This window comes from Falco biarmicus, chromosome 4 (genome assembly GCF_023638135.1).
Source record: "Falco biarmicus isolate bFalBia1 chromosome 4, bFalBia1.pri, whole genome shotgun sequence".
NCBI classification, from domain to species: domain Eukaryota; kingdom Metazoa; phylum Chordata; class Aves; order Falconiformes; family Falconidae; genus Falco; species Falco biarmicus.
Genome location: NC_079291.1, coordinates 13,681,951 through 13,697,882, shown reverse-complemented (window position 1 = coordinate 13,697,882; position 15,932 = coordinate 13,681,951). Strand labels below are relative to the sequence as shown.

Below are 15,932 nucleotides of genomic sequence, written 5' to 3'. Positions count from 1 at the left end.
TAGCTATCGAAAAAAGGCATCAGATACACTGGACAGTATGTTAGGCAGAAAGGAAGAAAAAGGGCAGCAAGATTTATTAAGATTTATTGCTTATGTTTTTCTCGGATGATTCTTTCAACAGGAAATGGCCAAAGCAGAAGGTCTGTGGAACCTTTTTCTCCCAGATGTCAGTGGTCTCAGCCAGCTGGACTACGCACTAATAGCTGAGGAGATGGGGAAATGCTGCTTTGCTCCTGAGGTTTTCAACTGTCACGCACCAGGTTAGCAACCTTGTCCATAAGTACAACACTGAGAGCATTAAAAAGTTGGGCATCTTATGCCTTGAGTTGGGCGTTTCAAGAAGAAAACATGACTGCTGATCTTTTACAGACACTGGAAACATGGAAGTCCTGCACATGTATGGGACTGAAGAGCAGAAGAAGGAGTGGCTGGAGCCTCTCCTAGAAGGGAAGATTAGTTCTTGTTTCTGCATGACAGGTAAATTTTTCTCCAGAAGAAAGTTAGATGCAATTGGCGGAAATTTCATATGGCATATGTGAAAAGTACAAACCTACAAGTTGTTATGTGTTTGTGAATACAGAAATTTCCACTGTACCTGTGAATGTGTTTGAAGGTGAAATCATCTATGAGCTGTGAATGCAAAGTGAAGCACTCTTGGTGCCCTTCCCCAATAGTTACCATTCTTCATGGTTACAATAATCAGTATTTGCTTTCCATATATTTTCAGTTTATTTTTAGTACTAGTAAAATACATTTTATTGTACCAAATTGGTTTACAATAACACTTACCCTTTTTTGTAATGTGCTTTGGGGTTCTCTAGAAACATACAATTAGATACAAGTATGATTATTGTGATTAAAGTTGTGTGGTTTTGCAGTATGTCTTAGGTAGAGGTTTTAAGACATAACCTGAAGATAACTTGTACAACATATGGTTCACTTGCTTTATGTCTGTTATGTCTGTAGCTCAGCATTGTATTAATTTTTGCTCTTGAAAGCCTGTGGCATTCAGCGTCTCTGGAAGGCCTGGCTCTTGCTATAGGAAGGTAGCTTTTGAAGATGTGATGTCAAAATCTTGATCTTCCTGTGTCAGCAGGAATTAAGAGAACTCAGCCTTGCAAATTCTGTTTCACTGTGTTTCCCAAGAGGAAAGGGATGGTTTTGCTTTAAAGAAGGTGGCCTATAAAAGAACTTAAGGGTTAAAGGACAGGAAGAATCTTTCCTGTTCTAAACAATCATGGATGACATTTTGCTGGCAACTTTGTGTAACCTATTTCATAACCTGTCACAAAAGCAGTAGTAAATCTCTTTAGTTTCACTTGAGAAGAGCCTAGGGGAAAAAAAAAGGCTGAGGAGAGATACAACTTGCCTGTAAGTACATTGGAAGGAGGAAGGTTTTAAAAACATCAGGGAAGGAAGAAGGCTGCTGACTATAAAGGATAGTCTGAGCTCAAGAACGAGTAAGTTTAAATGGGCTGTGAATGTGGGTTGTTGGAACACCCAACCAATGTGGGTTGTTGGAAAATAGAAAGCCTTTGACCGCCAGCAGAGTGAGGTTCTGAAAAAAGTTTTTCTACCGGGAGCAAAATAGTGTTCCTGTCAATAGAGTATATCCAGATCCCTATATTTATGGAGGTAGGACTACCTGCATATTTAATCCAGTGGCTTGGTGGTGTTTTTTTTATTTAACACAGAACCTGACGTGGCTTCAAGTGATGCTACCAATATGCAATGCAGTATTGAGCGAGATGGAAACAGTTATGTGATCAATGGCAAGAAGTGGTGGAGCAGTGGTAAGTATGGAAACCCTATATAAGAATGGCTAAGTCTAGCATTCTTTCCAAAAACTGATAAACCAAAAATATTTATGCTCCATTTCTGAGATGGAAAAACGTGTCTTCTTGAGTAAAGGTAATAGAATGTGAAATAAGGAAAATAGCTGAATCAAGCTTTTTTTTCCTTGAAGCAAACTCCAAGACTCAAATCCACCTTGCAGGTTTGGGCCCTTTTTAGAACCTCTGAATTTTGTTTCCATCAGGTAACTTACGTATTTCTGTAAGGCTGTAGCCTTTAAACTTTGTTCTTATGAAGCTGCCTTTGGGAGCTTGTCTGTGAGGTTTGAGTATATTGTGCAGTTACAGTAGAATTTGGCTGCTTTTTAAACTAGCCTGTGATGCAGTTGAACTGGATTTTCTTATACTGTACTTCGCAGAGAAATCAATGTATTTGTACCATAAGTAGTATAAGTCCTTGGTACTGTAGCACTGTTACGTTTTCACCAAAACATACGTGACAACAACTTGAAAATCATCATTCCCTGGGAGTCAGGAAGCCAACTAAATACAGTGAGGTGCCAACTGGAGTGAAACTTGAATGTTTCATTTATGTACCTTGTGAGAGTGGCAGCTACCTGATACACGCTTGTGCAATACCTAGACTTACCAGAAAATAGGGCTCTCTCTTTCCTAGTACTGCAAAACGGGCAGCAAAAGGTGTCATGGTATCTTGTCTCTTGACATGAGAGCGTTGCTTAACTGCTGGCTGCTACCTTTGCTCTGGATCAGTGTTTCCCAGCTGTGCATTGCGGTTCCTAAGGTAGTAATAGGAAAGTTTGTAGGAGGTCACACACAAAAATATTATTCATAATATTACTTATGTGGATTAAAAAAAGGAGAGTAAACATAAGAGAGTAAGCATGATTTGGTTTGTCTTATTTCTGATCAAAATAACTAGGACAGTCAGGTTTGCATAAAGACAGATGCTTAAAAGGCACCGTGATTTCAAGAAGATTGAGGAACACATACGTGCAGCTCAGAGTCTCCTTTTCTGCCTGGTTGGTTTTTTTGGTTTCGGAGGGTTTGGGGTTCTTTCTTCCTTTTTACTGTGAGTGGGATTTTAGGACCTTGGGCATTTGGGAATTCCAGAAGCCTGGCAGCCTGGTCAGAATGTCGCTCTGGGTGCAACCACTCTGTATTTGTGAAGACAAGTCATAAATCACATATGGAAGGAGTCAGTTCCTTTGTGGAATGGGTGCTTTGCATGTCTACAGTAAATCCAGTATGGCTTAAATATGTCAGATTTATGGTGTATGTGTAGACCATCTGTCAAGCGCTTCTGACTTGTCTGTTCACGCCCTAGTACTTTGTAAAATACTGGGCAGAAATTCTGTAAGCTTTTGCCACCCAGAGAGAAGAGGCTTGTGCTGTGTTTATCCTACTGTTGTTCCTTGTCTGTCATTTTAGAGCTTTTTCTTCCAGTCCATAACTGTGTAACTAGCAACAGTGTCTAGGAATGAGACACTCTTGTTGGCTTTCATAAGCCATAGATCAGGCATTTTTTCAGAGCCCCTGAGGTGTTTGAAGGCAGGGACAGTATGTTGTAATAGCACTTTTTTCATCTTGAAAGCTTAGCATGTCAATATATTTTAAATGCTTGCAGACACTCATGGAAAACTGCTGTTTTCCTGGCATCCTTGCCAGGACTTTGGCAGGGGACGACCTTGGTACCTCTCCATGAGAAAACTGTAAATCCCACTGACCATGAGCTCCATATTGAGTCAGAACCTCAATTGTTCATCAAGTAAGCCCTCCAGCTTGATAAATTGATAAATGCCTGTGAAGAGATATGTCAGTATCTACTAAAACAAAGACAAAGGCACGAATAAATGAAAGCGTACTTGTATTCTTTGATTTTATTTTATCTCCATATATTTTAGCAGATACAGTTGTTGTAGTGTTTGATTCATTTTACAAATTCAGACTAGAAATTCCAGGCCCTGTATCTGAAGATTAACTTAACTTTTCGTTACATTTCTGCCAATGCTTTAACGTTATTTTGTATATTTGACACTGGGGTAGCATTTACAGAGATCTAAAATGTGCCTCCCACGGGGTACCGGGCTTGTTGAAGTTTAGAGTGAGCCAAAAAGGAGAGGTTAAAGGTCATTTTTGGTAGTTACTGAGAAGGATTTACTGTTCGTTGGGGAGGATATTGTTGTTGCTATATGTATGCGGAATGACATACAGAATGGGTTTTTTCTCCTCTCTCTCAGTTCTCAGCCATGAACTTATACCTCACTTCAAGCTGCAAAAGTATATGGAATGATAGCAGAGGAAAAGAAATGGAACTGACTTATTAGGCAAATGTGCGAAAGTTTTACAGAATAGTTGGAGAAACACAAGATTATTAATTTTTGGTACAAAAGAATCTGTACTGCTATTTTATTACTGATGGTTCCTTTTTCTGTTTTATGTAGATGTTTGCACGTGTACAGATTGTTCGCTACACAGCTATTTAATTGCCTGCTACTGTGACACTTTTAAATTTACATCTTGGGATTTTTTTAGGTGTTTGGGGTTTGTTGTAGGTTTTTTGGGTTTGGGTTGGTTTTTTTTCTTTTCTTTTTTTTTTTTTTTTTTCCCCCTACTAAACAGCTCTAGTAGTTTCTAGGAATTTCAGGATTTAGTTCTTGCCTGATGCCTAATTTTGATCAATATGTTCCACTTGGAACTGCACTGTACTGTCTTGGCTAGTCTGCAGGTTCAGAAATTCATCTGAAAGTTGAAATGCAGTGAAAAAGCTGCTGAAACAATACCACCAGAATTAGTAAATAATTCCCTTGGTTATATAAGATAATGAAAGTAATGGAGATGCTATATAGTGAAACTAATTGTTTCTTCAGTGTGGTCTTCATAATTCATAGAAATTTCTTCAGGTCTTCCATTCTGTTGTTGTCTTCTCCAGTATCCATAATTTTTTGCGATTTTCATAATATGCATTTTAAAAGAGGCACCCAGAAAGGCATAGAGAAGAGGGTTCAGGCAGGTATGAAACAAAGCTATGCTCTTGGTGACCTGGAGTGCAACATCTATGGTTTTGCTTGCATCACAGTCAGTAATCAACATGTAGATGATATCTATGGCTCGCCAGAGCTTAACTATGTTGTAAGGTAGCTGGGTGATAATGAAAGCAGCCACTACTGCCAGCAGAACCATAAAAGGTCTAGATTTTTTAACATTTGCAGATCTAAAGATTGCTCGAGCAGTAGCTGAATAGCAGATCAGCATTACTAGGAAAGGAAGCAGAAATTCCAGGATAATTTCCAAGATTTGAATGGTTGCTTTTAAGAGTGTTTCCATGTTCATTGGAAATACAGGAAGGCATTCATTCCTGTCATTGTGTTTCTTGACTTGATTAAATATCAGTTCAGGGATACTGAGGAAAATAGCAGACAGCCAGACACAGATGCAGGTAACACTGCAGTGTTTACCAATTCTTCTATGACTCTGGGATTCGGAAGTGGCCTTGTACCTATCCACACTGATACAGGCCAGGAACAGCATGCTAGAGCTGAAATTCATGGTGTACAGAGAAGAAGCGAGCTTGCACATTGAGTTTCCAAGTTCCCATCCCTGCACTGCATTTGCAGCCCAAAAAGGGAGTGTAAAGAGCAAGAGCAGATCAGCAATGGCTAGGTGCATGATGTACACATCCGTCTTAGTCTTCGGTTTCTTGCAATAGGCATAAATTGCAACCACTAATGAATTTCCAGCAACTCCAACAGTGAAAGCCAATGCATAGAACACAGGGAGAAATAATTTACTGAAATTTCTCACATCACTCTTTTCACAGAGAAGCTCATATGTATTGTAATCTGTTACAGAGTTGAGATAGTCTTCTTCATCCTCAATCCAGTAATCGGTTGAGTTATTCGTATCCCAGCCCATGGCAAAGCTACAAGACACAAGAAAAAGCAGGGAAGAAGGGAAGACCAAACAAATAATACTGGGTTTACATTTTAAAAATTCTGTTGAAGCCTAAATCCCTTGCTCAAGGTTGCTTACACATTTTAAGTTTAAAGAAGTTGGATACTGAGAATACATTAGAGCTAGACAGTGATGGAGGCAGAACAGACTGTCTCACATTCTTACATCAAATAGGGTAACTGACTACATCCGCACATGCAATACAGAGTAAAAGGGATTAAATTTAAATGTTTTCATTAACCTTAGTGTTTGAGATTGCAAGGTGCTTGGAGTGCACCTCACTGGTCTCCACCTTTCAGTTGAGGAGCCATCATTGCTTAAACTGCTCTGATGGAGTTACGTTTAACAATATTAATTGCAAAATAAATGTGTACCTTTGTAGGGTTGAAATTACACCTTCCTCTCTACAGCCTCTACAAAGCAAAGATGTACCAGCTGAAGGCTGTAAATGCTATTACAATAGAGTGCATAAGGAATACTAACAGATTAAAGCTGAGAGGCAAGCAGAAATATTCTGTGCCTACCGTCATAAATTTTGGCAGATCCGGGATACGAGTGTAACATAGGGAGAGTGTGCTTGCTTGTTTCTCAGGCACACATATACATGCCTGTTACATAAAGCACAGCAGTAGAGTCAGTTGCTGAACAGCAGTAGAACAAGCTTAGTTTAGTCTCCATCCCACACAGTGAGCCATGCCCATGTGGAATTTCATACAGAATCAAGTTGCTGTGGGTACACTGCAATTTACAGCTGGAGAGTTCTGAGGATATGTCAGAAAGGAATCTTACTGCATACAAAGCTGCCCGCAAGTACCCAAACAGCTCAGAAACTCTCCTGTTTTTCATGACAAAGTACTCTGTAAACAACTAAGGCTCTATTCTTGCTGCCAGCTTAGGGTTGAAGTTTGAGAGTTCTTATCTTCAGATAAGTCTTAAGCAAGTCATGTCCTACGGTATTCTCTTCTTTTCCTGGAATTGTGTTCATTGACTAATTTGCTGAAATTCTTTCTGTTGTCAACTACAGTCCAGCAGTGCCCTGTTTTCTTGAAATAAATGGGATTAAGATTTCTTAACAGCACTAGCAAAAAGCAGCTGAGAATTAAAAGCACATCCCCCTTTCTCATCATCTGCAGTGTTTCGGAATTTGAGGCCAGCGTTTCTGAAAGCAGATTCTTATCTGCTATTCTGCCCGAGAGCTACAGTTTGGCTTTTTCAAGCTTCAAAAGTTCCAAATACCATTTCTGTTTTTCAGGGTTTATATGAAGGGTTGGCAAACCTTTATTGTGAACAGTATCTCTTAAAAAAATGTTAATATATTCTGTCTGGCAGGAAAAAATGATTGATCTTGTATTCAGGGATGCAGACCAATTAAATAGAAAGGAATGAATAATATCTACTTTTGCTTGATATTTATTTTTCGGCAGTGAATCTGCAATCTAAATTTTTTTTAAAGTGTGTTAGAAATGAACTGTTTGGTTTGGCTTCATCCTTAATGACCTCCTTGGATTACTCGGTTAACATTTCAAACCACTTCCCATTAAACCTTAAAAAGGATTACTTTTATTTTAAGTCTTGTAATCTGTCATTTACTGCTGCCTAAACGAGGTGTGCAGAATGGAAAAATACAGCAATTCTATTTATTATTGCTGCGAGAGATGTCTGTTCTATGCCTAACAAGCTATTTTAGCAGGATTTTTCAGCATGGGTAATCTTTTGCAGCTTTATGGCACTTTGAGGAGAGATTCAGAGATCAGCAGCAAATTTATCTTTTTTTTTTTGTTGTGGAAGAGAAATTGCTGTAGGGAGAGTTTAATCCATTTAGCCAAGATTAGAATTAAAATAAAAATGAAACTGAAAAGATTTGCTTGTGATCTAAAACACTTATTGCAGAACCCATCTGGGAATGCTTAATCAAATTGTATCACTGGCAAATTTGCTTGAAAGACAAACAATAAACATTTCGGTGCAAACTTCAACAAGTCTGCATATCGCAAAGAGGTTTGGCAGTGGCGAGGAACATACTCTGCTGCCTTGATAGGCTTTTGCCTGACCTGAGTTATTGACAGAAACAAAGTTACCTAAATTCTAACCGCTGAAATTTCTCCCATAAAAACACAGTTATGTTTTGGCTAACATACCCATTCATGTTTGTCATTCCTGTTAATCTTTTTTCTGGGGCGCATGTATACATGCTCATTACATAAAGCAAAGCAGAGTAGTGCCGTGGGGTGCTGAACGGTGCTGGAATAGGCTTAGTTTAGTCTCCATCCCACACAGTGAGCCATGCCCATGTGGAATTTCATACAGAATCAAGTTGCTGTGGGTACACTGCAATTTACAGCTGGAGAGTTCTGAGGATATGTCAGAAAGGAATCTTACTGCATACAAAGCTGCCCGCAAGTACCCAAACAGCTCAGAAACTCTCCTGTTTTTCATGACAAAGTACTCTGTAAACAACTAAGGCTCTATTCTTGCTGCCAGCTTAGGGTTGAAGTTTGAGAGTTCTTATCTTCAGATAAGTCTTAAGCAAGTCATGTCCTACGGTATTCTCTTCTTTTCCTGGAATTGTGTTCATTGACTAATTTGCTGAAATTCTTTCTGTTGTCAACTACAGTCCAGCAGTGCCCTGTTTTCTTGAAATAAATGGGATTAAGATTTCTTAACAGCACTAGCAAAAAGCAGCTGAGAATTAAAAGCACATCCCCCTTTCTCATCATCTGCAGTGTTTCGGAATTTGAGGCCAGCGTTTCTGAAAGCAGATTCTTATCTGCTATTCTGCCCGAGAGCTACAGTTTGGCTTTTTCAAGCTTCAAAAGTTCCAAATACCATTTCTGTTTTTCAGGGTTTATATGAAGGGTTGGCAAACCTTTATTGTGAACAGTATCTCTTAAAAAAATGTTAATATATTCTGTCTGGCAGGAAAAAATGATTGATCTTGTATTCAGGGATGCAGACCAATTAAATAGAAAGGAATGAATAATATCTACTTTTGCTTGATATTTATTTTTCGGCAGTGAATCTGCAATCTAAATTTTTTTTAAAGTGTGTTAGAAATGAACTGTTTGGTTTGGCTTCATCCTTAATGACCTCCTTGGATTACTCGGTTAACATTTCAAACCACTTCCCATTAAACCTTAAAAAGGATTACTTTTATTTTAAGTCTTGTAATCTGTCATTTACTGCTGCCTAAACGAGGTGTGCAGAATGGAAAAATACAGCAATTCTATTTATTATTGCTGCGAGAGATGTCTGTTCTATGCCTAACAAGCTATTTTAGCAGGATTTTTCAGCATGGGTAATCTTTTGCAGCTTTATGGCACTTTGAGGAGAGATTCAGAGATCAGCAGCAAATTTATCTTTTTTTTTTTGTTGTGGAAGAGAAATTGCTGTAGGGAGAGTTTAATCCATTTAGCCAAGATTAGAATTAAAATAAAAATGAAACTGAAAAGATTTGCTTGTGATCTAAAACACTTATTGCAGAACCCATCTGGGAATGCTTAATCAAATTGTATCACTGGCAAATTTGCTTGAAAGACAAACAATAAACATTTCGGTGCAAACTTCAACAAGTCTGCATATCGCAAAGAGGTTTGGCAGTGGCGAGGAACATACTCTGCTGCCTTGATAGGCTTTTGCCTGACCTGAGTTATTGACAGAAACAAAGTTACCTAAATTCTAACCGCTGAAATTTCTCCCATAAAAACACAGTTATGTTTTGGCTAACATACCCATTCATGTTTGTCATTCCTGTTAATCTTTTTTCTGGGGCGCATGTATACATGCTCATTACATAAAGCAAAGCAGAGTAGTGCCGTGGGGTGCTGAACGGTGCTGGAATAGGCTTAGTTTAGTCTCCATCCCACACAGTGAGCTGCCTTAAGCCTATGTGGAATTTCATACAAATTGCTGTGGGTACAGTGCATCTTACAGCTGGAGACTTCTCAGGATGTTATGCACAGAAAACATTCTTATTGCATACAAAACTGCCCGCAAGTACCCAAAACAGCTCAGAACCTCAGCTGTTTTTTTCAAGTAGTGTTTTCTAAGAGGTATATTAATAGATATGTTAACAGACAGCCTGTATGTTTTCTTGCAGAATTACTCCAGCCTTACATTTAGACACAAATTCATTGTTTCTGTGTGTTTAAACTTGACAAGGGATTTTATGAGTATTCATATACAACATTCAACATGAAGTTAATATCCCAGTTTAAACAGACAGGGTTTTTTTTTCTTTCATGAATTAAAGTTTTCTGTTCTTCTGCTAAACAAATCTAATTTTAAGACTGGAAATGAGCATGTGCCTTAGTGAAATGATGTATTTCTGTAAAGCCAACTTAACTACATTAAATCCTAGCTCTTCTCTATGTAAACAAGGTAAGTATATCACACATAATATACAGAGCAGTAAATATTAAAAAAAACTAACCTCCTTTTGTCAGTAGACTAGTAGCCGGTACTGCAATAGAGATGTGCTTCAGTGAAATGATCTGAATTGGTCTGACACATTGCATTTTGTCTTCAAGCACCACACCCTCATCTGGAAGTCAGTTGCACTTTCATTTTGGCTTGTCAGTTAAAAAAAAAAAAAATAAAAAAAATAATCTGGCTTTCCTGGAAACTTCTCATGTTGAACACATACATTTCCTACATTCCTCCCTGTTCCAACCAGAATGTGAGTGGAAGGTCAAGACTCTCTTACTCTTTCACTGTGGTGTTGGTTGTTTTATTCTTGAAAGTCTAAATATTTTTTTTACATCATCAAAAGGCTTTTATCAACTCAAACATTTAAAAGGTGAAAAGGAGAGAAAGAAGGGGAGGTCTGCCTGGGGCAGAGTTACCTGTAGGGAGTCACTATATTTTTGCCTCAGGGGACTACTGTGCATTTAATGGCTGCCTATATAAGGTTTTAAGGGATCCTTATATTCCCTTTTTAATTAACTTTCTAGGGGATACAATGGAGAGATGAGGTTACTTTTTCTGAGATGGTGAAGGTTGCTGTTTCAGTATGTGGTACTAAACAAAACCAGGAAGATGATAGGGAAAAGATGTGAAAGCACATGGTAAATTGGCAAGCAGAGTATAAGCAGATAGTCCTGCACCCTGTAGGTATTTTTGTTTTATTTTAGAGGAAAGGGAAGATGAGGAAGTTGTGCCATTTACATGCAGACATTAGCATTTCTGCGCTGAGGCATGAATCTACCAGTGCTAAGAATTCCTAAAATGACTGGATCTTGCTTAAATTTCCACAGTCTTTACAGCTTCAAATTGGTCTCTTCTGCAGAGTACCTTGTGCAGACTGTCAGGAGCCTTCCATGGTCTTCCAGAGCTTTTATTTTGTTTGAATTATCCTGTATCCTGTAGCAGTCTAATGAGTTTCAGTAAATGCAATATTGAAGGCCAACAACAGAGAGAGATTTTGAGCAGACAGAAGTCAGGTTTTGCTTTGTGATACATTGACTAAATGGATGCACGTGCCATGGGTGGATTAGCCATCTGTGTTCTTCAACTATTTTGGAATGTGTGAAAGGAAAGGTTTTTCAAAATGGGCAGCTAAGAATGTAATGGGCAGGCGTTTCCCACATGCTTCTATCTTCATTTGAATTCACAACAAGAAAGAAAAATGGGTTGGAAGAGGCATTGGAATCTAGAGAAAGAGTGCTCCTAATATTTCTGAAATGTGTTTATCCTGAGTTATCACAGTACTTCACAGCAGCAAATAAGACATTTGTGTTGCTTCCAGCCCATCTGCTTCTTGCAGGTCCTATCATTGCTTAGATGACTGAGCTATATCTCTTTGCGATAGGTGAATCTCTCAGTTCTGAATAGGCTTTGTCTCAATACGGTCCCCCACAAGACAGAACAATCGGGCTAGGACTAAGAAAGCTTCCAGGGAAATATCTCCGTGTGTTGCCTGCAGAAAAGAAGACTGTGTTACCAGTGCCTGAGAGGCCCTGTGGCCAGCCTGTAGGAACGCTGTTCATGTAAATCTTGTGCTGTTTATTACAGTGCCCCAGCTCCTTGTGACTTTGCAGGGTGCAGGGAGGACAGAACCTTCCAGTCAGGGTTCAGAAGTAATACTGTTGTGTAGTACTACATTTCAGTATATGGCCCTATAGGCTCAAAAATAATAAACATCATAAAATAAGTAAGAGTGAATGCAGCATGACAATGGATCTTGTTTAACAAAGAAGGACTTGTGGCTGTGTAAAAGTGGGATGAAGGTGAGGAAAAAAAGATGCTTAAACTCAGCAGCTGCTCTCACTGGCACCATCTGAGACTGTGCGCCCTCCTGGGAACAGTTAGCAGCCACATTCAGTGGCAGGACATAGCCCTTGCTGATTAGCTGCAGAACCCCAGCACTGACTCTGTCTTTACCGGTTGTAGCAAATTTGCTTGCAGCTACGTTATGATCTTTGTCATATGAGAACCAGATGCTCAGCAGCGTTATCTGGAGAAGACGAGATAAAAATGTGGAATACATTGTGCTAGTGGATAGAAATTACTGCAGGATCTTGGGGTGTCCTCTTTGCTCCTTCAGAAGATTCCCATATGACAACAATCAATACCATGCTGCCATCCACCCTACTGCGTCCGGTTTCTTCTTGTAGGAGAGTCCAGAATATGTGTTTATCAGTGCCTTTCTAGGAAGCTGCCAAGTCTGTAATGTCACCACAGTCCTCTGATCTTTAGCAGAGTGAGGTAACCCACTGGGCTTACCAATGCAGCAGCCAATACGGCAAGAGTCATAGTTACTCTGAGCATTCATGCAGTAGACGATCCTGTCTTAATCACCTTAGACAAAAATTTGAAGACTGGACACTGAAAAATAGCTAATTAGGCTGCAAGAATTAAGTGCTATTGGCTTCTGAAACCAGGTTATATGGCAGCTTCTTTAAGTAAAGGTTGTACTGTCCGTCTGTGCCACATTTAGTATTCTCCACCAGAAGGAACCTGTGTAAGTTGGTTGTGTGAGGATCAGTAATCTTAAGCATATTACACCCCCTGACAGCAAAGACTAGGCTTTTAGTAGGATTTTGATCAACCCTCTTAGCACATTGAAAAATATAGTCTTTGCCTATGTAGGTGCCATGAAGAGTTAAAAAATGTAATACATTAAACTTATAATGTTTCCCAATGTAGCAACATTACAGTTTAAAAGTTTTGGATAGGTTGTGCAGACATATATATGAAGAAGCTTCTTAAAAAGCTTATCCATATGGAAATATGTTTAAAACTGACCTTCTAAAATCTCTATTTCTATTTGGTCCGTTGTGCATTTCTTGCAAAACTACTGTCTTAACTCCTGCCAAAAAGTCAGGCTTCGCTGACTCTTCTCCCCCATCCTCCAGCAGCTTCTTTGAATTCCGTAAGTGTTGTAAAAATGCCATTTACGAATCAGAGGTTTATTCCCTCCAGGCAGTCTGCATTTCTTCCAGAGCACTGGAGTCTGAAAGACTGAAGTCTTGCATTAGACCAGAGCTCTTTCTGGTGTTTATGGGTCAAAGCTGCATAAAACTTGCTTTAGGTTTTCAGGACTTTAGAGTCTAAGGGATGCCTTTGCTGTGTTCAGATGGGAAGAAGCACATAGAAACAGAGGTATTAATTTGCCTTCCAGAAACTAGTACTAATGATTTAGAGCATCTAACCAGATGTCTATCTCTCGGTGAACTACTCTCCAAGTTCAACATGAAAGCTTCTTTGGATTTTTTTCATACAACACGGTGAAATTTGTCTTTTCTTGAAGCAGGGATGTGGCTTGAGGATTGTTTACGAAATAGTTTGTGAAGATATTCCAGAAAGTCAAAATGTCTTTTGTTGTAAACATCACTTCAAGATAAATGTTTAGAAAATACCACTTTTGCAATTCTTTACCTTCTGTGGAAAAGGAGAAGAGTTAAATACCCCTTAAGAGTTGTAGCATTTCTCTTTGCAGGACAGTGCGTTCCAAAGCATATGTTGTGTTATTTTGGGGTTGGTCACGCACTTGTAGTTGCCCAAATGAGCCAACTGTTTGAGAGCTACCTCTGTTTTTTACCAAGCTGATTTACGTCCTCCCCCCCCCCCTTCCCCCAACCCAGCTTTTCACTCAAATATTTTAGCTCATGAGCATTGTACAGCTCAAGGGCCACGAATATAATCCCACTTCAATAACAATGGGTGAAAAGCATGTTGCAAAGTTTTGCATATCGCATGTTACAGGAAAGTAAACAGCCAGCGGTCTGGCCCACAAAACAGGCAGTGTTTATCAGAACGAAATAAATCTGTCTCCCGCTTCCCAGCCATCACTGTGACTGTGTTTAGGAGGAAGTAGCTCAGCTCAAAGCCAGGTGGTTGTATTGTTTAGACCAGAGGTTCCCAAACCTTGTGATAGCAGCTGCCAGAGAAGTTAAAAAATCATCTTTGTTTCTGACCTCAAAACAAACCGAGTTGGTGCAGATCAAATCTTGAATTGTATCCCTGCAAAGCTTGTCATCTGCATTGAGATAGCAATAAAAAAAATACTGTTTGTTACATATGTCAGGTGTAATCAGGTTTTTCCCAGGCTCCCTAGCTTTGTCATCTCTGTGAGACTTTGAAAGGAATGAGAGCATGCTTTGGTACTAAGAAACTTTTAAAATAAAAGGTTGCGAGGATTAAGGCTCTTGGAAATAAGATGCCATTTTAATTAATGGTAGAATCTTCTTTAGGGCTTGTACATTAAAATGTTAGCTTTACGCTACAAAGACACGTAATGTTATCAATGCCTTTAAGTGCTGGCAGATTATTTTCAGGCAATGATTTCCATTCGGATACTTCTTTGGAGTGCAAACTAAAATTATTTGCATAAAGGGGGAAAAAAAACATTCATTCCAGAGAATTTACACTGAAGTAGTAGCAAAGCCATCATCATAACCCTTTGACAGCCTTATTTGTGTAATTTGGTTATATTGTGGTCAGCATTTCATTCCCACATAGATCCTCCAGTCTTTATAGCTGTAAGAAGGTTTACTTTTGAAATGGCAACATCTCAGCTTGAGGTGTGCTTTGGTATCACATAATGGAGAAAGAAGTAGTTAAATTCCATTTCAAACACCTTCTTGTTCTCTTTTCATAGGATTAGATGATGGAGCTGGATCCTTGAGGATTTGGATGTTTGGTTTTTCATTGTTCCCCTCCTCACAAGTCAATTCCCTTTTCCATGTTAAGCAAGAAGGTGTATTTTGTTTGTCTGATTACTCGGAGTATGAACACTGAAGTAGATTGCATGCTTTTGCTCCTGTGTCATGAAAGGAAGGGAGTAAGATTTATTCGTATGAAACTTCATTGGATCCTACACTGAGATTTTAATATTGAAAGCTATTATTGTGTTTGTGTTTTTTTTAAGGTGCTGGGAATCCAAATTGCAAAGTTGCAATTGTAATGGGCAAAACCAAGAACTCCTCAGCATCCAGGTAAGGATTCATAGGAGCGTGGAGAATTACCTAGAACTTGTTCCCTGGAGGAATCACTGCTTGCAAAAATTTTGTTAAGTGAAATACCATGAAGTGCCTTGATCAGTTGGATGTGCTCATGAATTACAGGGCGGTTTTAAACCTGTGCATGTGTCTGTTACTGACCAAGCTCCTGTTTTGCCACCAGCTGCTGCTGACTGAAGCCTTTCAACCTTACCGCTGTCACCAGCTTGCGTTGGCATGCTTCCCCCCTTGCACTGGCACTAGCTCTAGTGTTTGTTTGTGCAGCTGTGTGATGAATTGGATCAGGAAATTTTGGGGGTTCACTAACTTTATGTTGGCCACATTATTTCTATTCTGCATCAGTTGTTCCACCAACAACTATCTCTGGCTTGCAGTTTATTTCCAGAATGTAGCATACAAAATAATTAACAAGAGGAAGAATCGTGTGCTTAAATGATAAAAACCCCAAACTTCTGGGGTTCCTGAATGGAATGAGTACCGGTGGTACATCAGAGACCTGAAGGTATCTACTGTTTTTCACAAAGTTATCTGTAGGCGTAGAAAGTTAAGTTTGAAACATGGGATGCTTGTTCTGTGAAGATGTGGGAGCAGACAGCATTGTACATCTTTAATCAGACCTACTCATTCCATTCCTATCTGTGTAATATAATACTTCCCTCTTCATGTTTAAAATAAATGTTGTTGTTCAACTCATTACCAAACTAAAATT

The 15,932-nt window shown here is 39.1% G+C and overlaps 2 protein-coding genes across 2 annotated transcripts in view; one reads left to right on the top strand and one right to left on the bottom strand.

Annotated features, from left to right (window-relative positions):
- Positions 1–15,932, top strand: part of ACAD11 (acyl-CoA dehydrogenase family member 11) — a 35,570-nt gene that overhangs the window by 13,897 nt on the left and 5,741 nt on the right. The window contains exons 11-14 of the mRNA XM_056336263.1: positions 122–260; positions 370–477; positions 1,695–1,793; positions 15,133–15,199. Of these exons, the coding sequence (XP_056192238.1) occupies positions 122–260; positions 370–477; positions 1,695–1,793; positions 15,133–15,199 (413 nt within the window). The remainder of the gene's footprint in view (positions 1–121; positions 261–369; positions 478–1,694; positions 1,794–15,132; positions 15,200–15,932) is intronic.
- ACKR4 (atypical chemokine receptor 4) lies at positions 3,668–15,126 on the bottom strand. Its single transcript, XM_056336267.1, is given in 2 exon segments — positions 3,668–5,733; positions 10,195–15,126. Coding segments are annotated over 2 exon segments (1,161 nt in total). The 5' UTR covers positions 10,275–15,126; the 3' UTR covers positions 3,668–4,652.